This window comes from Zosterops lateralis (assembly GCF_965231275.1).
Source record: "Zosterops lateralis genome assembly, chromosome: 4".
NCBI lineage: Eukaryota > Metazoa > Chordata > Aves > Passeriformes > Zosteropidae > Zosterops > Zosterops lateralis.
Genome location: NC_139765.1, coordinates 10,452,019 through 10,472,030, shown reverse-complemented (window position 1 = coordinate 10,472,030; position 20,012 = coordinate 10,452,019). Strand labels below are relative to the sequence as shown.

Here is a 20,012-nt window from a genome sequence, read left to right as displayed (position 1 = left end):
TTTTACCACTCCAGTGTGATCAAAGGGGGACAGGTGAACACAGTCTGGTAGCATCATTTTTATGAGTCAAAAAGTTGTTCTCAAAGTTTATGTTGATTTTCCCATTGCTCCCTCTTTACCTTCAATCCCAAATGACTGTGGGATCCTTTGCATTAGACTGCACTATACAGCATTGCCTGTAATTAGCCTTTTAACAAAAACCTGAGAGATTTTGCATTAGTTAGGGTAATAAATACAGAACTATAATCCCTATCCTGATTTCAGATGGTTAAACCATTCCCACTGCATTTTGTTTTACCAGAAAAATGTGATATTACACACAGCCTGAAGGCCACTGATGACTTCAATGCAATGTTCAAGCATATAAAAATGAGAATATTTCTTCCTCCTAATCTCCCTTTCCAGTCTTTCCAATATTCATAACTAGCATGGATTTCTTAACATGAACTGCTGCTCTAACACTTGGTTTCCTCAAGTTCTTTTATTGACATTGTTCACAGCCGTGTTCCCCATTCTTATTTTCCTGCACTGCATGAATTCATGCTGGCAGTGTTATTGATCTCATGCTCCCTTTCCAAATGTCACCTTATGATCTTGCAGCTGTTTTAACATGTGTTTGAACATGTCTAAATTCCTGCATATGTATAATGTATAAAATGAATTCCATAAGAAAGAATACATATTATAATATATATTATATTATGTGTAGGTACTTTTGTTTAAATAGCAGAACTTAATCATTTGATTATATTAGAGCCTTTTATTTCCTGAACTACCCTCCAACTCTTTGTAAAGTTTAGACAGTAGGGGAAGTATTTCCTAGTTCAACAAGGTGATTTTTCCTTCTCTGAGCTGATGCCTCATAGGTACTGCAGACTACAGATAAATTTCTTTCAATAAAAAAAATTAAATAACTAAAAAAATAAAATTAAAAAGAGTGCAAAAGTAAAAAACAAATCTGCTATAATAATTATAAAATACATTTTCATGTTCTGGAAGAGACAAACAATCATTCTTATAAATATGGCAAAGTCAGGCACCTTCAATCTGCGACTGCCTCAGATTTCCTGTTCACATTTGACTGTTTCCCATGTTCATCATTCTTGTCCAGAATGAGCTCTAAAGCTGAGCCTGGCAGGAAGATCTGGAAGTTACAAGACTAATAAGGAACATTAGTCATTTATAATCTGTTTTCACTAATATTTTAAAAGATTTCAGTAAGAGGAATGTGAAACAAGAGCTATTCCCAGACCTAAATTTCACTCTGAAGCTACTCAGTTCACCTTCTGAAGGCCAACACAGAGGGCTTTAATGCTTCTGCTGTAAAAAAATGCATATATTCCCTTTAGTATTAATCTGCTTTTTTATAGATTGGGAAAAGAAGGTATAAATAGAATCATAAAATACCCTGGGTTGAAAAGAACCTTAAATATCATCCCATTCCAGCCCCTGCCATGGGTAGGGACTCTTTCCGCTATCCCAGGTTGCTCAGAGCCCCATCCAGTCTGGCCTTGGACACTTTCAGGATGGGGCAGCCACAGCTTCTCTGGACAACCTGTGCTAGGGCCTCACCACCCTCACAGTAAAGAATTTCCTCCTAATGCCTAATCTAAATCTACCCTACTTCAGTTTAAAGCCTTTCCTTGCCCTATCAGTCCATTCCCTCGTAAAATATCCCTCCCCAGCTCCCTTTCTCTGCTGGAGGGTGCTCCAAAGTCTCCCTGGAGTCTTTTCTTCTCCAGGCTGAACAGCCCCCACTCTGTCAGTCCTCACAGGAAAGATGCCCCAGCCCTCTGAGCAGCTTTCTGTCCCCCTCTGGACCTGCTCTGACAGTTCCATGAGTTTCATGCATTGAGAGCCCCCAGAGCTGGATACATTTCTCCAGGTGGGAGATTTCTCGTTGACTCTGTGATGAGCAAGTACCAACAACTTCATTCGTGTCCAAATTTTCATTCACTGCAACAGTGGAAAAAAATAATTAATGTCAAAAGCATGGAACAGAACCCAGGTGTCTTTAAGACTTCTCTTCAATTCTGAACTTGAAGGGAAAAAAAAAAAAAAAAAAAAAAAACCCTCCATGCACACATTAATATAATATGAATTATTATCATTCCTTTTCTCATGTAAGGATGGATTTTCATAAGTTCCTGAGTGATTAACTCCAAATATACTGTGCTAGAGGTAGTAGTTTATAATTTATTTTTTTCTGTTTTGTAGCTACAAAGTTTTCTCTTTTTCCTGTTTACTGACTTATGCTGGGAAGACGATATGTCAAGTGAAGATTTGCAAAAATACTCCAATTAAAAGATCCTTCTTTTTCCTGGCTGACTGGAATGAGAAGTAAGTTTTGGTCTGTGTTTGATATATGTTTGTCTGGCAGCTATTACACATCCAATATTCATTAAAAAAAAAAAAAAAAACCAAAATCCAACTACAAAAAAACCCCACACATCTTTTTTTAAATGGATGTTCTTCTGAGACAATTAAACTGCACAGAATTCACAGAAATGTAGAGAGATTAGAATGAGAAAGAAATGGGACAGCCAGAGGAAGGAAAATAGGACTAAGGTAAGTCAGGTCTGACAATAAGCTAAGGTAAGCTGGTCAGTAAAGAGCTTTTATTCACTGGAGGCATCCAGGAGTACTGGAACTGAAAGCAGGTGCAACCAAAGGCTGAAATTCTGTTATTATGAGGAATTCCACCTTTTGGATCTACCTTCAGTACATCTGCAATCCAGCTTGAGAAGCAAATGTAACATTTCTCCAAGGTTCTTTTTTTACCAGCCAGGCTGTTGGGGTTGTTAGGTTGGGGTTATATTTGTTTGTTTAAATTTTGGGGGGCTATTTTATTTGGTTGCTTGTTGTTTTGGTTTTTTGGGGGTTTTTTTTGTAAGAAGGATCTACAGTTTTACAATGAGGACCTTAATTTGAGACTGGAATTTTCGGTAAAGGCTGCCTGTTACCTGTTAATCTCACATTCAAACAACATTCATTAAAGGCAATGGCCTGAATAAATGCATATTTGCAATAGATGAGAGAGAAATATGGGGTTTTTATGATTTGATGGTGATATGGAATTCTTTTAGCTTCTTGAGAATGATATATTTATATGTACAATCCTTGATATTTTTGGTACTTTGCATCACTGTTTGCTGTACTCTAAATCTGAAAGCAGCTTGATTACATTAGAATTGAGCAAAGGCCACAAGTCTGAAAAAGTTTGGTCTAGGGTTTTTTTCTTTTTAATTACAATTGAATACAGATTGTAATTGACAACTTCTGTTTGCCTTTTTCTGAGACACACAACAGTTTCAAACTGGTCGAATGGAAGAAGAGCTTTTCATGTGAAACACATTTATCTTAGTGAAGAGATATAGGGAGATTACTATGTCTGCCCTATGATTAAGAAACAAAATGGGTGCACTTCTGCTAAGTATCCAAAGAAGTTATTTTAGGGTTTAACATCTGCTTTGGTGCCTCAATTGTAGCATTTAAGTACATAACCCTCAGTACTATTGGAAAGTAGCTGCTGTCCTTGTGTTTAAAAAATCATATCATTCCCTTTTCCTCTGTAGGAATTTTCACCTTGTCCAAGTTTTGGTCAAGTAGTTTCTCATGGTACATATTGGCAGATAACATAGAAGAATATGAGGAGGATTATATTCCTTATGAGCAGTTTTGGCTTCTAAAAGGTGGCTAATGCTTTTCTGGAATGCATGCTACAAAACATTTTCTGAAACAAAAGACAGAATAGAAATAAATTTTTAGCGTAACCGAAGCAGAAACTCTGCTCTGCTTCCATTTCATGAAAATTTGAAGCAATCAAGCTGAAGCTTCAGGCTTTCCATTGAAACTTCTCCCTTGAAAAATCATTATTAAATGTGCACAATTCCATCCAAAAGCTTATTGGAAAAAGAAGAAATTAAATATGCAGACCAAATCCTTTCATAGGTCATAGATGTTTGTAAGAAGCTCTTAATGTCAGATCTAGAAGTGTGTGACACATAATAGCATAAGTTTATAAGAACACCTTTTTATTTTTTACTGTTGCGTGATTAAAAAAAAAAAAAAAAAATCAAAATCCATTTCAAATAGATTCCAAAGTAAAAACCTGAAAATTTATATCTGTCTGGCAGGATTTTGAATATTTCCCTCAAACATTAAAGGTATTCATGTATTTTCTGCCTCCAACTCATTGACCTAGATTTGTTTAAGTCTCAGTACATGAGGAGAGGTTTCTTGAACCCCTTGTCCTGAGGTGCAGGCTGAGAATCTGAGGAACCAGGTATGCCATTATTTTTGTATGTTTAGCATGTATCCAGATCTGAGTTTTGTGAAAGAATGCTCTTTTTGAGTCAAAACAGAGATGCCAGGTGAGCATTTTAGATCATCTGGCAGCCTTAAATGGAGAGGAGGTTTAGATTAGATGTTAGTCAGAAATTCTTTACTCTGAGGGTGGTGAGGCATATGTTGCCCAAAGAAGCTGATCACAGCTGTTAAAAATGCAGCACCAGGAAGAGGATCTATTATATTAGGAAATCAGATATTCTCTATATAGCTATGGATCATTCAGGCCATAAAATAAACCTGGCTAATTCAAAACGAGTTCTGATATTACATTTGTATTGATTTGAACGGGGGAAAAAAATGGCAAGTAGTGTTTTGGTGATTAGGAATCTAGGTAGAGTTTCCACTAAAAACAAGCCTTGCTTTAGTTGCTGATTTTCATTAATTTAGTTTCTATTTTCAAGTGATTTAACCAGTTAATGTCTGAATTTTAATTTGATGGGATTTTATGTATAAAATATGAACTTCTATTCAAGTCTGTTGTCATATTTAACCTTTCCTAGAATGTTCTCAGAAACAATGGGAATAATTTGATACCTAAGGAGGTTGCCTTGTATAGTGCTTCTTCTGTTTGTTCTTTTTTGAGAGTATGGTTTTGCTTTAGAACTTGTACATTACCTTTGGAAAGTGTGATTGTCTTCTTGGTGCAGAGTCCAAACAGGCTGGTACCATTTAGCTTATAATGTGTAAAGTCCAAGTTTGTCCCCCTTATTGTCTCATCAGTTTCATTTTTCAGTGGCTGAGATCTCTTAGTTATTTCCTTTGGTCTTAGCTGGTTGCTCCTAATGTATTTATTTCACCATCTCCTCTTTTTCTACCCTTCATAATTTATGTAAACCTACAGACACAAAGTGTAGAATTGACATGAAGCCATTTATCACCTCAGATACTTTCTCAGCATTGGGTTTCCCTCTTCCCCGTATTTTGCTTGGCTTCCCTGTTTTGTTTCCATTCTTTCAGGACACAGCCTGGGTTGCCTCAGAGCTCTTCTGTGTTGAGTGTTTGTAGGAAACAAGTTGTACAACATTATCTGATAACTGTGAACTCCTCAATGAGCAGTTCCTTTGTCCGGGCCGGAGTTCCATCCCTTTCTTCTTAGTCACCCATTTGGCTCAGCCTCCTACAGTCACAAAGGGTGACACCAACTGGGTAAATTCAGATAGGCATTAATTCAAGTTCTTAAAAGAATACAGATGTTCCTCTTCTTTATGTATTACATGTCTCCAGAAGGGAATTTTTGGTCCTCTTTGGCCCATACTTAACACTTGGGATGTGTAACTTGTCCAGTTTCCAGGCTCTTTTCCTGCTAGAAGTTGTGGTATATGTGTCCTAGGGAAACCCTGGCAAGCATTTGCCTTCTGCAGGGATAATACTGAGAGTTCTTCACTGCTCAGGGTTCAGATAGAGTGTTAACAATTGTCTGTATCACAAAATGCATGTCTTGTTTTTTTATTTTTGTCTCTTCAAAGCATTAATGGTCCTTTAAAGTTAACTCTGTCAAACATTTTTATGTAACAAGTGTTGTTGGCCTCTCAGTGAAAAAGACAGAAGTTGTTATTTTTAGCAGGTAAACCAGTTCAATTTCCCAATAACTGTTTCTAACTAATTATGAGTAATGAAAAGTGCATGAGACAGGGAAAGCAAACTTGGAAACTATAAATAGGGACACGTGGGAAGATGGTTGAGAATTGCTTCTCAATTCTGTTCATGGTAATCAGAAAGAGTGGGAAATGGCTGTCTTGTTTTGTTATTCAAAGGGGAAGATGTGCAAATTTGAATAATTTCCAAATGTCGGAAGACTGATGATCTGAAATTTTGACATTAATGCTAATTTGGAGTACTTCATATTTTCAGCTGAAACCCATCTCCTTTCTTTCAGTAGCTCCCCAGCACATTCAAGGAAACTTTCTCAAATTCAATAGGAATTTGATAGATTTGGAACAGGGAACAAAATCTTATGCTGATTTTTCTTTTCACTATACCACGTCTTTCTTCTAGCACTCATAATTCTTTAGTTTTACAGGCTAATATACTTTTTAAATGAAGTTTCTACTTTTGCTTGCTGTTTAAGTGTGACCATATCTTTTTAAAAATGCTGAGTTGCATTGTTCTGTCACTCTATTACTCAGATTTATCTTTTATTCTGTTCTCTTAATTTCCAGTTTATGCAGATCTTTTGTTTTCTTAATGATTATATTATCAATGTGGAATAATCCTTGCAGCTCCTAGCTTCTTATATTGATTTTGTTTATAGAGAAAAAATGTAATTAATTTTACTCTCCACTTGAGAAATTTGAGCTTCCACTGAATATACATGGGAAAGGCTCAAAAAATATTTCTTCAGGAAAAGAAAATGCAGACTTGCACACGTGTGGGTAACTACATGTGTGAACATTCCATACAGCATGAAACTATCTGGCTTATTGAAATAATTCTCAGTTATGATTTTAGATCAATTTTCATAAACTGTATAAACGAACTGAATGACCAAGCAAGCTAATGGTCAATGCAAAGTCAAGATGAATATTGACGAAAACTGAATTTTCTCACTAAAAAAGTGCAAACCTGTTATTGCTGTTAAGACAACATCTGCCTTTAAGCTGTGGTTAAGAAATACCATATCAGCAAAGCACACCTGAACAAGAGAATTATTATCATATTCAGGAGCAACTCTTGGTTTTTTAAGTGGTATTTTCCTCTGAAGACACAAGACAGCCAATAACTGCTGCTTTACAATTCGCCTTTAACGGGTTGTTGATTCTGAAATAGCCTTTCATTGATAAGGTAATTCCAAAGAAAAATTTAATTAAGCTTTTCCTGCCTTTGCCAACTCTAGTAGTTACCACTGAAATGAATGAGTTTTTATCTGCCTTCTTCTCAAATGCAATGACTCAGGTTAATGGTTGCCAATACGCTTCGATGTATTGAGAGGATCTGTCAGCTGCATTTTCCTCCAGAGTACAAATTCTGTAATTTATACCTCAATATATGTGTTGGAGCATCTAGAAAAATGTAGAAAGAACTCACTTGTTGTAACAGTGCTCAAATTATTTTAACTTTTATTTTTCTCTTTTCTGATTTTCTTTTAGGGTCAACTTCCCTCTACGAATCAAGGCTCTTCCGAGGGAAACTATGCTGACAATAAAACTACTGGGAGTAAACAGCACCTCTAAAAATACAGAAGTGCTTGCTTGGACGTGCTCCCCATTGTATGCAAAAGAGTAAGTTCAGTTTTGTATGACCTGGAGAAAAAAAACATTCTTGAATAGTGTTGCACTCAACCTGAGAGAAATGTAAAAGACAAATTACTCATTTCAGGACCTTCTGTAATAAGACTGAGAGGGTCAGGTACAGAAAACTGCTTTTGATGTGCCTGCCAGTAAGAGACACATGCCAGTAAGAGACACATAGGTCTCTTTTCCTTTTCCTCTTCCTTTTCTTCTTCTTCTCTTCTCTTCTCTTCTCTTCTCTTCTCTTCTCTTCTCTTCTCTTCTCTTCTCTTCTCTTCTCTTCTCTTCTCTTCTCTTCTCTTCTCTTTTTCTTTCATCTCTCCCTCCCTCTCACTTTTCTTGGCTTAGGTGACTGTTTAACACCTAGGATAAGGTTCCCTGGGCCTGTTGAAAGGCCCTTCCCTCTATTTTAGCCAAGTTTTTCTCTTTCTTCTTCACAATGATTGGTTTTTTTGTGGTTTGTTGTTTGGTTGTTTGTTTTTTCTGTTCTCACACACATTCATTCTGTTTAAATTGAGGCAGTTAGTGGTGACCACAATGAGCACTTTTCACTCTCCACACCACTTTAGAAGCTTTATTCTCTTCTCTAACCACTTCTTTCTGCACAGTACACAATGCAATGGTGGTTTAAAAGGGCTTGTAGTTTGAATGTCTCTGCAGTGATGTATAAACAAAGATCCAAGGTACATTTTCGGCAGTGCTCTAAATGTTTCAGTAGCACTGAGACCTCTGAATCTACACTGAGTCTTTGCAGTGAGTCATTTTTTATTATTATTTATATACTTATCTTTTTTGATTTTATTTATTTATTTATCTTTTTATATTTATTTATTTCTACTAATAGTCCTGTAATACTCTCTGTGCAATAGAGGTAGATGTTCAAGCCCCCCAAGTTTCTGCAGTAGCATTCACCTCTAAGATCTTTCCTTATCATAAGATGTCTTGATCCACTTCTCTATATGGTGTCAATCACCATTTAAAACCAAATAAAACAAACAAAAAAATGTGATTGCAGGTATTAATTTGCTGTATTTGAAAGTCCTTGCATTTCCTTAACCTTTTAAGCTGAGAAGTGTAGGAAATAATGTGGACTGGACTAGATGCTTTTTCCATCTTTTCAGAGAAAATTCAAGGTTACTCTGCTCTTTTGTAACTTAGTGTTCAGGGCATTTTAGTTTGAAGTAAAAAATGCTTGAAGGAAGGGAAAAAAGCATGAATCAAATCTCTGCTGCAAGGATTGCTTGGGCAAATTATCCAATGACTTTCCTTTAATTGTTAGTCTTAAGGGCACTTCACTCTTCCCTTGTGCGTGTATTTTTAAAGAAAGCATGAAATATGTTTGAGGCATGATACCTTAATGAGGGAACACTTATCCCATTTACCCCCAAAGGTGCCTATACGAGAATTCTGCTCTTGAGGACCTCTGTTGCTCTGCAGATTTTCTTATTTTCCAGCATTCAAGTCTAAAAGGAATGACTTTTGGAAGGCCTGAAAGTCCTCAGCTCCCTGTGAGGTGTATTTTTTCATGTGTGCTATCAGAGCAAGCACACTGGTTTCCATTAGGTAGATCCCCACACCACCCTGACAGTTTCAAAAATTTGACTGAAAAATGGCACCATTCTCCCCTGGAACACACAGTCAGCACAGTGAAGGGGACAGAGGGCTACTTTTCTTGTATTTGCTATGTAATTGTAGAGATCACTGCTGAAACGACCCTTCAAAGCAGAAATCAAGGTTGAGTTGTTGCAGGAATGATTTAGGAATAGCATGTTCAACACCCCCTAATCTGATAGCTGTGTCATTTACAATTACAGTAATTACTACCACAAAGAAGCCTAAATGGCTTTTTCTCCTTTGGCCAACCACAGCTCCATGGGATTATTCATTCCCTGTGATTTCAATTGATAGACAGACTGGTTTGAAAAAAAGAATTGCCCTGAAACTCCCCTTGCTGCTGGAATGCAACTAAAGTTCCAGACTTATGTCAAAGGAGTACTTCTGAACTTGTAAGCATTTACCAAGAAAAGATTTGTACCTCCAGTGTCATGCTAATATGTCAAGAGCACCTTGTATTACTGCAAAGATTATGGTATTAGGGTTTTTAAATAACAAACTCTGTAAATGTGTATAAAGAGATTAAAGGAATCTGACCAGAAAATCTTTGACAAAACATTTCTAGCTTGGAAAATAACACTTTCTCAAAATAAAACTTTCCTCAGAGGTGAATTTGAGTTCTAAAAAAGTCTTAACATTCTTAAGTCTAGAATTTAATTTGCTGGGGAAAGGACAGAAATAAGCTCTTTGGGGAAGCCAGCTGCCCTGAGGTATTTGCCTGGGTCATCAAACATCCTGGTTCAAATCCTTGTCCCAGTTGGTCTTTTCTCAGGGTCAGGGAAGATAAGGACAGAATGTGGCTCCTCTTTTCCTATGCAGATGCTTGACAAAAAGAAAAATAAAGATTGCTTTGTTAAACATTGGAAAAAGAAAATTAATAAATGTCAAAGTGTTTTGTTGTTTTTTTTGGTTTTTGTTTTGTTTTTGGTTTTGTTTTTAATATTGCTCCTCATTTCTGTCCTGTTATATCATCATCTGATTAAAACCACAGAAATTCTATTTGAAGTTGTTTGGCTTATGTTAAAGAGAAAAGAGGAAAAAAAAACAGTTTTGTGTTATTCCCAGGTATTAATTAGAGTCTTGATCTGTTAAGACAAAAGAATACTTATTAAAAAGTCTCTGAATTTGTTCCTCTTTGTAAGTTTTGTATCTAATTTCTCTTCCCAAGTCATTATATTCATTGTATGGTCACATCTCTTTATTTTAATGCTTTACATTTAATTTGAACTGAAGATTTTTTAAAAATGAACATATTTTAACATGTATAAAAATTCTTTTCTTCTGTTTCAAAACGTGTGAAGTTTCTCCTGCTTTTGGATATGACCATGTTAAAGTCTCTTGCCAGATCAAAGGCCTCTGGCTATTTGCTGAGAGTTTACCACTCCCATTCTCCTCTAAAAATAAATTAATCAGATTTGTATGAGAAGTAGATATATATATATATTTATTAAAAAAACAAACCTAGCTCTTTATTTAAAGTATATTACTTATTATTTTATATTGCAATCTCTTCTTTGTACCTGGCTCATTTTCAAACCATACAATACCTAAAAATGTCTTCAAGAATTTGGCCAGCTTCAGGGTTTTTGTTGTTGCTAAAGATTTGTCAGTGAACAGATGTTTAGCAAACTTAAAATTTGTTTAATTTACATTATTTCCTGAATTTTAGTGTTATCTTTCACTCTGCTGACAGTTTTCTTGCAGTGTGCAGATTTATAACATGATTAGCTGCTGGATATACAGTGTCGTCTTAGCCAAACACATGTTGGGATTCCTGCTTATCAAACTGACTTCCTGAAAGTATTTTTCAAGGGTTGCCTAAACAGAGTTGTTTACTCTAAAATCATTGCTTGTAAACTAATTTTGTGACTTTATCTTTCTGGAACAAAAATTACAAAGTAATCAGGAACATAAAGGCAATTTTTTTTTTTCAAAGTCTGGAATAACCAGTTAATTTTGTACTCGATGTAATTATTGCTTGCAAATTTATCCTAAAAATTTAGGGAAGATATTTAAACTAGAAACTGTGGGGATGGAGGTTGTGGTCTTTATATCTGCAGTACATTTATCATTACTTTGCAGTTGAAAATTGTCTCTATTTTGAATTTTCTAGAACTCTGTAATGCTAGTAATTATAATAAAGGTGTTATTTCACAGTATCATTCCTGTGCAGAATTAAGACTGCTTGGGTCATAAGATATGGTCAGGGTATTTTTAATTTATTTTAGCAGCTTTGCATTTCCTTTAAACTTAAGCTCAACTCTGAACTTCTGAGACTTAAAATGTCAGGTTTGGGGACACTTACATTATTTTTACACGGTACTTTGTCCTAATTTTCTTGCTTTATTCAGCCTAAGCAGTAACCCTTCTCTAATGTTTAATACATTTATGAATGAACATGGTGATAACGAGTGTAGCTGCCTGCTAGCCCAGTAGGTGAGCCATCATATCTGCTTTTCTCAGCCTCGTCAGGTAGTTGACTTTATACAGCAGCCCTAAATCAGTGCCAGTAGGGCCTTAGATGGTGCATCTTGTATCAAGAATTTTCATTAGATGCTGGAGGCTGTTCTAAAAGCATTTGGAAGCCTCTGTGCCAACCTTCTATTCCTTCACATCAGAAACTGCATTTGTCTCTTGGGCTGAACAGTTTAGTGATTCGGAGCTGATTAACAAACTGGAAATCCATCATTTGGGGCAACTGGGGAGTTGCAATATCCCTCACAGTTCCCATGGCTCTGGCTTCACTGATTCTACCACAATTTATTTTGGTATTTCCAAATCAGGCAAAGCAAGCAGCAAAACTTTCTTCTTGGGGTGTGGTGAGGGAAGCCTGCCATGGGACTTCAGGGCATAAGGTTGACTTTTTCAAGTTAGGATAATTTGAGCTGCCTTTAAATAGCAATGTTGTTTTCTGTAGCAAGATGGAAAAGGTTTTTTAGCTCCAGGAATAAAGAAGAGAAGGGAATCTGTGCAATTCCAAAATAAATAAATGGCAGTAGGCACAGAGCAGAATATTCACTTTCTGAACTGCTTGATAGTGAAGTTGTTACATGAAAACCATTTTCTGTGTCTGTGTTCATTATACAAGTCTTTAAAAGGCCATTACCCTCACCTCACAGATGGAAAAACTGGAATGGTAGGCGGAATAGGGAGTGACCTTCCTAAGCTCATCAGCAGAGCCAGATAGCAGAGAGAAGAATCTGTCTGTTCACTAAAGGATATGGTTATCATGCTCATGATGCTAATCCCTTCATTTTATGAATGGATCCTCCACTCTCACCTGCTTCTTTTTTCTAAAAATAATGAAGCATCTTTTCCCTGTTTCATTCATCTACTTGGCTGCTGATACTGTTTTATTTCTGTGCCCAAAATCCGACTGTTCTGAGGAATATTGACTGTGCTTGTAATGCCCCAAAGTTTTCTGGGTGTGCTGATTTGGGTTGGAGTAGCATTAATTTTCTCCCCAGTGCCTGATATGGAGCTGTGGTTTGGATTTATGCTGTTACAGTTGATAACATAGAGGTGGTTTTGTTTCTTCTAAACAGGGCTAGCACAGGGCCAAGGCCTTTTCTTCTTTTCATGTTGCCACACTGGCAAGGAAGTTGGGGGTGCCTGGGAGGAGACACAGCCAGAACAGGTGACCCAAACTGACCAGAGGGATATTCCAGACCATGGGACATCATTCTCAGTGTATAAAACTGGGGGGGATAAAGGAGAAAAAGTGGAGACATTTGGCTTGTCTCCCCAAGTCACTGTTCCTGTGATGGGGGGCCCTGCTCCTGTGGAGATGGCTGAACACCTGCCTGCCCATGGGAAGTAGTGAATTAATTCCTTCTTTTGCTCTGCTTTTTTGCATGACTTTTGCTTTCCTATTAAATTTTCTTTATCTCTTAGAAGCTCATCTGCCTTCAAAGATTCTTCTTTGTCTTCCTGGACAGTCTTTAGGCACATCTGTTCCAGGTGTAAATGAGTTGAAATAATGAGCTCAGGAAAGGTCTCAAACACATCTACAGCATCTCTGAGGTCTATACTACTTCTTGTACTTGTCTACACAGGTTTCCCAGGAAAAAAAAAATTCACTGTATGCATTCTTTTTTAAAGGTCCCCATAGTTTTAGAGCACAATATGAAAGTGATTAGCAGTAATGAGGGCTCAAAAGGGTAATTTAGTCTTCATGTTCATTTATTCTCAGCTACTCCTCTCCCTTCTAACAAAAGTGCCAATTAGTTCAAATTATGGTGTAAATCTTTGTCAACAAAGGGTTAGTTGAAGAGATGCAACTCATTTATTAAAGGTCATCTGAGTACACATCACAGGAAAACCTTTTTGAATCACCATTGACCACATCCTCATTCACATCGTCTACCTAAATGAGAGAGATTTCATATCACACAATTGCTTTCCTCCGAGTGCTAACTTGTTCATATCACAGCTCTTTTTCTGCCTCCATTCCCCTGTAAATGCACCTACAGCTGCAAAAAAACCTTCAGAAAATAACTGTCTTTAATCCTTCCGAGCTCTGTTCTCACAATAAAAAAAAAAATATTTGAAATAAAATAAAATGTCTGTGCTAACACAAACAGCTTGAAAAGTGAAAAAGAAAAATTAGTCCTGAATTAGGTTTATACTCATTTAGGTTGACTATAACAGTAACTTTGTGGGAGTTTCTCAAATCTTCTTCAGAGGACTTTAGCAATTCATTTCAATTTGCAATTCAAAAGATTCTTTCTTTACAGCAATGTTGCAAACTCACGCTGGGATCAAATAGTCCATCTGGTGTCTCTTGTACCTCTAACATCTTCCTCTGTGAAGATGAAAAGCAGGCATTCAGACCTCATTTACCTGGCTGGCTCTTTCTGCTGCAGCATCTACTAATTCCCCCAGTTGTTTTGACTGAGCAGTTTTTAAAAAAGATCCCAATGAAAATTGTCAGTAAAAGAAGAGGTGCTGCATATAATCACATTTCCAACCTCACTACTCGTTAAGATCTAGACAAATTAAGGGGTGAGACCAGTGTATTATGGCTTCCTTTATTCAAGTACTACAATATAAATTTGAGTTGATTTGTTATGCTTAGAATTTACACCCGAACTTTCTGACTTTATGCAAGCTCTCCAGGCTGAATTGTGCTGACCTGCCAAATCATGCTGGGTTTCTTATCTGCTACAGGCCACATGCATGCCTGTTTTACTGATAAGACTTTCTTGTAGGTGAAGTGCTCAGACTGGTCCCGCAGTCCTTTCATCTGCCCAAAGACTCTGTGTGGCACATGTGGTACAAACTATCCCACTCCAACTTCTTTCAGCTCTTTGGAGATTCTCATATCATACTTCCCCCTCCCTGCTACCAACACATAAAATCAGCAAGGATCCCTTATGGAGGCAGTAGATAGCTGTGAGTTTCTTCTTTTCCTGGAATAAATATGCTGCCCTCCACCTTTTACAGTGTATCAGTGCTTCACAGTCTCTACCCTATTTGCCCTTAAAATGAAACCTTGAGACAGAAATTTTGCATGATCCTTATTTTACACCTGTCTTAAAGGTGTCACACAAGAAGCCAGTGGTAAAGTGCAGAGCAAACCCAGAATGTCTTGGCAGAGTGATTTATTTTTTTTCCAGGAAACCTCCAAACCAGAGATGCTGCTGGATGCAACCTCTACTGGTTGAGGCCAGATTTGTACTAGCCACTTAAAAATAAAGGGTTTGCTCTCCTTTTGCTTGTCTTTTAAGCTCTGCCATCTCACATCCTTTCATGGAATTTCAGTGAAGCCTGTTAGCAGCACAGTGTTTCTCCCTGTGTGAGAGGAGACTGCAACATTAAATCTCCCAGAATCCTCACACGGGGCACCATTAAATGTTGCTTTTTATCTTCTTTTCTGCCAGAGTCAGGATTAAATGCTCGAGATGCTATTTCGTGTTTGGACTCAGATGCTTATTAATTCTTATGTATATTACAGTCCCACAAGCTGAGAGTTCTACAGCACTTCCAGCTAACAAACTAAAAATGGCTTCCATCTCTCTCTACAAGGATAAACTGTACAATTAAGAAATGACACCTAAATTATTTTTACTTTTAACCCAATAACCAACCACCCATGGCCCTCAATGCAGACTTTTCTATCCAATTACAAAATACCACCTAGACCCATGAAGAGGAAGATGAAAAAGAAGGACTCAGCCTCTGCTCTAAACCCTCCATCTTTCTTTATCTATATTACTATATTCTAAAAATTAAACTCTAAATTTTCCACCCTGTGATATCATACACTTCTATTCAAACTACACACCCATAATCCCAGATCTGTCATTCAGTTTTTTAAGCCTCTTCCACAGTCTCAGGTCAAATGCAGCATTTTCTTGGGGGTCAGTGCTTTTTAGCACAGAAAGCCTAAAATCCTCAGTGCCCAGGGTTCCAACACGTGTGTTTCTTGCAGGAGGCTCATCAGTGGAACTGTGCTGCTCAGCATGGCCCTGCACAGCACCCTCCCCACAGCCATGATCACCCCGGGCATCTGCAGCACTGAGACACCAACCTCAGTCACACTGCAGGTGAGAGAGAGCCAGAAAAGCAAAGCAAAGGCTTGTTTTCTAACAAAGTGCAAGAAAAAAGGGGTGTTCCCACAGCTCATCGAGACCGCCTGTAATGATTTTATGTTTTGCTAATTTTGGTTTTTTGGGCGGTGCACTGGTTTGTGTAGTGGTTTGAGTGTTTTTTCTGCTGTGAGATAGGATCAGGAGAAAAGCAAAGCAGGCTTAAACTTAAAGGTATGAAGGTAGATTTATTATCACACACTAAAAGAAGAAAATGAGGATCAAAATGAAATTTTCAAAATGCTCCTCTTCCCTCATAGACAATGTATAAAGACAAAACGTGGAACTTTATGTTAGTACCACTTATAAAACAGCCCTTTATTAGTCTTTTTAGAGAGAGAAGTATCTTCTGATTTGTTGTGGTAACTTTCTACAAGAAAAAATAGTCTACTTGTGGCTTTTAACTTTCACAGAAGCAGTCACCTAGGGGAAAAATCTCCAGAGGTGTATCCCTATATTTAATTGGTTAATCAGGTTGTTAATTTTAAAGGTAGTCACTAATTGGTTTTTACTACCTGTGCTAAACCAACACACCACCCAGACTCTAAATCCTATTTCCATTATGGCCACTCGAAGAAATACATCAGGTCTGCAGAGTGGTTTTGTCACCTTTCCAGGCTGAGTTGGCAACTGGGTGTTTCAAGGACAAAGGCAATTGTTTTCTGTATTAAAAGTCCTAATGTCTGTTAACAAATGAAATGTAAAAACAGATAATACAGATAAATGAGCCTGGCCTAAAAATAGCCTTGTTTCAACAGCCAAGCAAATGGGGATTTTCCAGGCTGAGGAGTTCAGTCAAAGACCATGCCTTAAAATAGCTCCCCCTATTAATAATTCAGGGAAGCTGAGACAGTAAATGGCTATTAATTTATATCTACTAAAAGAAATGAAACAGGAATATCTCATTCTGCCCCCCCCCTCACTTTCAGTTATTCTCAGCCATATAGCAGTATCACAATTTGTGAACATGCTGGAAATGTTACCAATATTTATTTTCATAGAAAATCTAGGCTTGGGTAGGAAGAAACCTTAAGGATCATCTGGTTTTGCTATATGACTGTTTTATAGGGAATAAATTTGTTAACTTTTTGAAGAGTAATGCATATCAAACACTTATATTAAAAATTAGATATAGAGAAGACATTTTGGTGTGCATTAATATGCCAAAGCCAGCTGCAAATTGAGCTGAATTTTGAAGAAAAATCTGAATTTTCAGGTAAGTCTACTCAGATTATCAAGTAGCTCAAGCTTTGTAGTTTTGCTTGAATCTTTACTTTCTCTGAATCTTAAAAAACATTATCCTTGATTTTTGACAAGCATGTGTAAGAACGGAAAATTGGTAGATGATGTATAATATATTTATAAATTGAACAACAAGAAGAGAAATCAGAAATCCATTTCCATCTCTTACAGTGACAAACTATGTATTTTATGTAGTTTATCACTGTAAGAAGTGACAGTACTTTGAAGAGTAGCCTTACTTTTCAAAAAACAAAACAAATCTACATTAATGAAAGTTTTCCATTTGAGAACTGTCTGATTTAAAAAAAAATAAAAGAAGAGGAGATGGAAAAAGTAAGACATTGCTTCAGCTTTCAGCTCATGCAGTTCTAATAAAATTGTAATGTCGTGGCTGAAATTCTCCCAGGAAAGTTAGGTTGCACTGATTTCTGTGGATGGAATTGATCACCAAAACATATAAGCAACATATTACATACAATGAGCATCCTGAAGTGAATTTCCCCCCTTCTTTTTGTCATACTTTGCATACTCCCTGTATAAATTCAAGGTAACATTTATTGACACTTGCATTGGAGATTATATGTTGCTAAAACCCTTCTGTCTTTTTTCTTTCTTTCTTTCTTTCTTTCTTTCTTTCTTTCTTTCTTTCTTTCTTTCTTTCTTTCTTTCTTTCTCTCTCTCTCTCTCTCTCTCTCTCTCTCTCTCTCTTTCTCTCTTTCTCTCTTTCTCTCTTTCTCTCTTTCTCTTTCTTTTCTTGTATTTTAAATAAAGATCGACTTCCCACAAACTGATTTGGAGTTCATTAAACCTGAACCTGAAGAAAGAAGAGGTGATGTTGTAGAGCCAACCCAAGAGTGCCTGAGGCATATTGAAAAACTTTCACAGCGACATTCTCTCTTGCTGTAAGTTGTCCCCGCCTAACCCTGCTGGTTCTTGCTGTGCTGTACCTACCCCATCAATCACAATTAAATGTATCCAATTTGTTAAGAACAAAATTTTCCTCTGAAGGAGCCCAGCTTGACTGATTTGAGAAGTAACACCTCTGAATGAAAGAATAGATCACAGCAAGGCCTAATAAGGCCCTGGAGGTGGCAGTGTATTTTACCAGTTTAAAAAAGGATTGTTTTCTCTTTTTTATTACTAGATATTTTCATGTCTTTGAGGCAAGAAACTAATTTTTCATTCAAAACATAAGATTTTCAGGTAATGCAGCACATCTGTATTAGCAAGAACACCTTTAGGTTCTGTGGAAATCAGCCTCCTTCAGTTACTAAACATTCAGACTTCAGATAGAGCTGTGAAATGGCTTTTGAAAAATCCATTTCAAGTTACAAGCAAGGAGAGAAGTGTGGAAAGTTCAGCTTTCATGGAAGGTGGATAAAGGCAAAGTGGAACAAAACACCCTCTGAACTGAGGTAGATTAGTATTCTCTGCTAGATGAATGTTGTGCTACCAATTAGGATTATGTACTGTGCAAAATAATTTTGGGTATAATCAGGGTGGAATTTGGAACGCAGGTGCTTACAGAGAGCCATTATACTAATGGCAGTTAATTGTGTGAATTAATCCTCCATCAAAGGTCAAAAGGTGCATTAGTTGTGCAATAACTAAATAATTTAATTCAACACTCTCAGTGGGATGTGATGTATCTGTTAAGAAGATTTTTCTGTGCTGATTTCTATGTTGGTGGTTGGAGGGGCTTCTTAAATTAATTTATTAAAAAAAACCCAGAGAGACAAGTTTTCAGTTATATTTTATGTTTAGCTCAACTTTTACAAAGGCAGATGAAATGTAAAATTATTTTTATTAACCAGAGGATCTGTGATTTGAGGTTTTGTTATTCTGTTTTGAAATGTGAATGGAATGTTAGTATTTTATTATGAAGAGCCACAGTGACAGTGAAATTTCCACCTGCACTATATGTTTCAGAATGATTTAGGGAACTTCAAACCCAATGCCTGTGACCTCTGTTATCATGGCAAAATTGTGGTTCCAATGAGAAGGAATAAGATCATTAAGAAATTAGCTAACTACAAAGTAATTTGTCAAAAAAGACAGTGCATGATGTCTTAAAACCTTGATATCCATTTTATTGAGAATACTACTTGGTTCTTGTCTTCAAGGCTCAGGAAGGACACAGTAGTTGAGGAAAGTGTGCAGAGAGGGGCACCAAATATATCTGTAAATATCTGTAAATTCTGTTGTATCTGTATCAGAGGAATTCTTTTAACTTTTCTTATTCATGTGATACTTTCTCTTAAAAACTGTAGCATGTTTGTATCCCAACACATTATTGCCATGATGGCTGAAGAATTTCTTGTTTTCTTTTTTCCTGTATGTCAAGAAATAGAGAGGAATCTAGGCAGGTTTTTGGTGGCAGTATCACTCTGTGGTGATGCTTCAGGCTTACGAGCCTCAAGTGTGACTTTGAAAGAAGTGGGTGTCTGTGGTCAGAAGACACAAAAAACTTTTCTCAGTCTGTCAGGATCCTTCTGTTCATCCTGCTGAAAACAGAGAGAATATGTGAATGGACAGAAAACTCTTAAACCAGTGGTAGAAAAGGAAGAAACATTGGTTAAAACCAAACAGCTGCGTGGTTGTCTTTCTTACAGATTGTTGAATCTAGTAGTGTTTTAAGTCCAACACTGCCACAAAAGTGACAGCAGAGACAGCCTGATTCCTCTCTGGAGGATCGGGATCCAAGTTTGCTGCTGGAATAGATGCACATACATATATTATACAATATTTATATATTGATTTTCAAAAATTGATTTCCCCAGTAGCTGTGCTTAGTCTATCCAGTATCTGGACCTAGATCTCCCTGCCCTGCCCAGCTGCTGACACCCAGACATAAAAGCCGCCAGGGTCCACAACTCACCGAGCTGGTTGCTGGTGCTTGGTCCTCTTCCTGTTTCATGGACTTGCATCTGCTCCAGACACATGGGCTGCCCACCAGCTCACACTCTTGTCTTGCTGGTAGGTGGTGGCT

The 20,012-nt window shown here is 37.1% G+C and overlaps 1 protein-coding gene across 1 annotated transcript in view; it reads left to right on the top strand.

Annotated features, from left to right (window-relative positions):
* Positions 1 to 20,012, top strand: part of PIK3C2G (phosphatidylinositol-4-phosphate 3-kinase catalytic subunit type 2 gamma) — a 189,114-nt gene that overhangs the window by 50,701 nt on the left and 118,401 nt on the right. The window contains exons 12-15 of the mRNA XM_083859117.1: positions 2,218 to 2,340; positions 7,437 to 7,568; positions 15,625 to 15,739; positions 17,795 to 17,925. Coding sequence (XP_083715243.1) covers positions 2,218 to 2,340; positions 7,437 to 7,568; positions 15,625 to 15,739; positions 17,795 to 17,925 — 501 coding nt within the window. The remainder of the gene's footprint in view (positions 1 to 2,217; positions 2,341 to 7,436; positions 7,569 to 15,624; positions 15,740 to 17,794; positions 17,926 to 20,012) is intronic.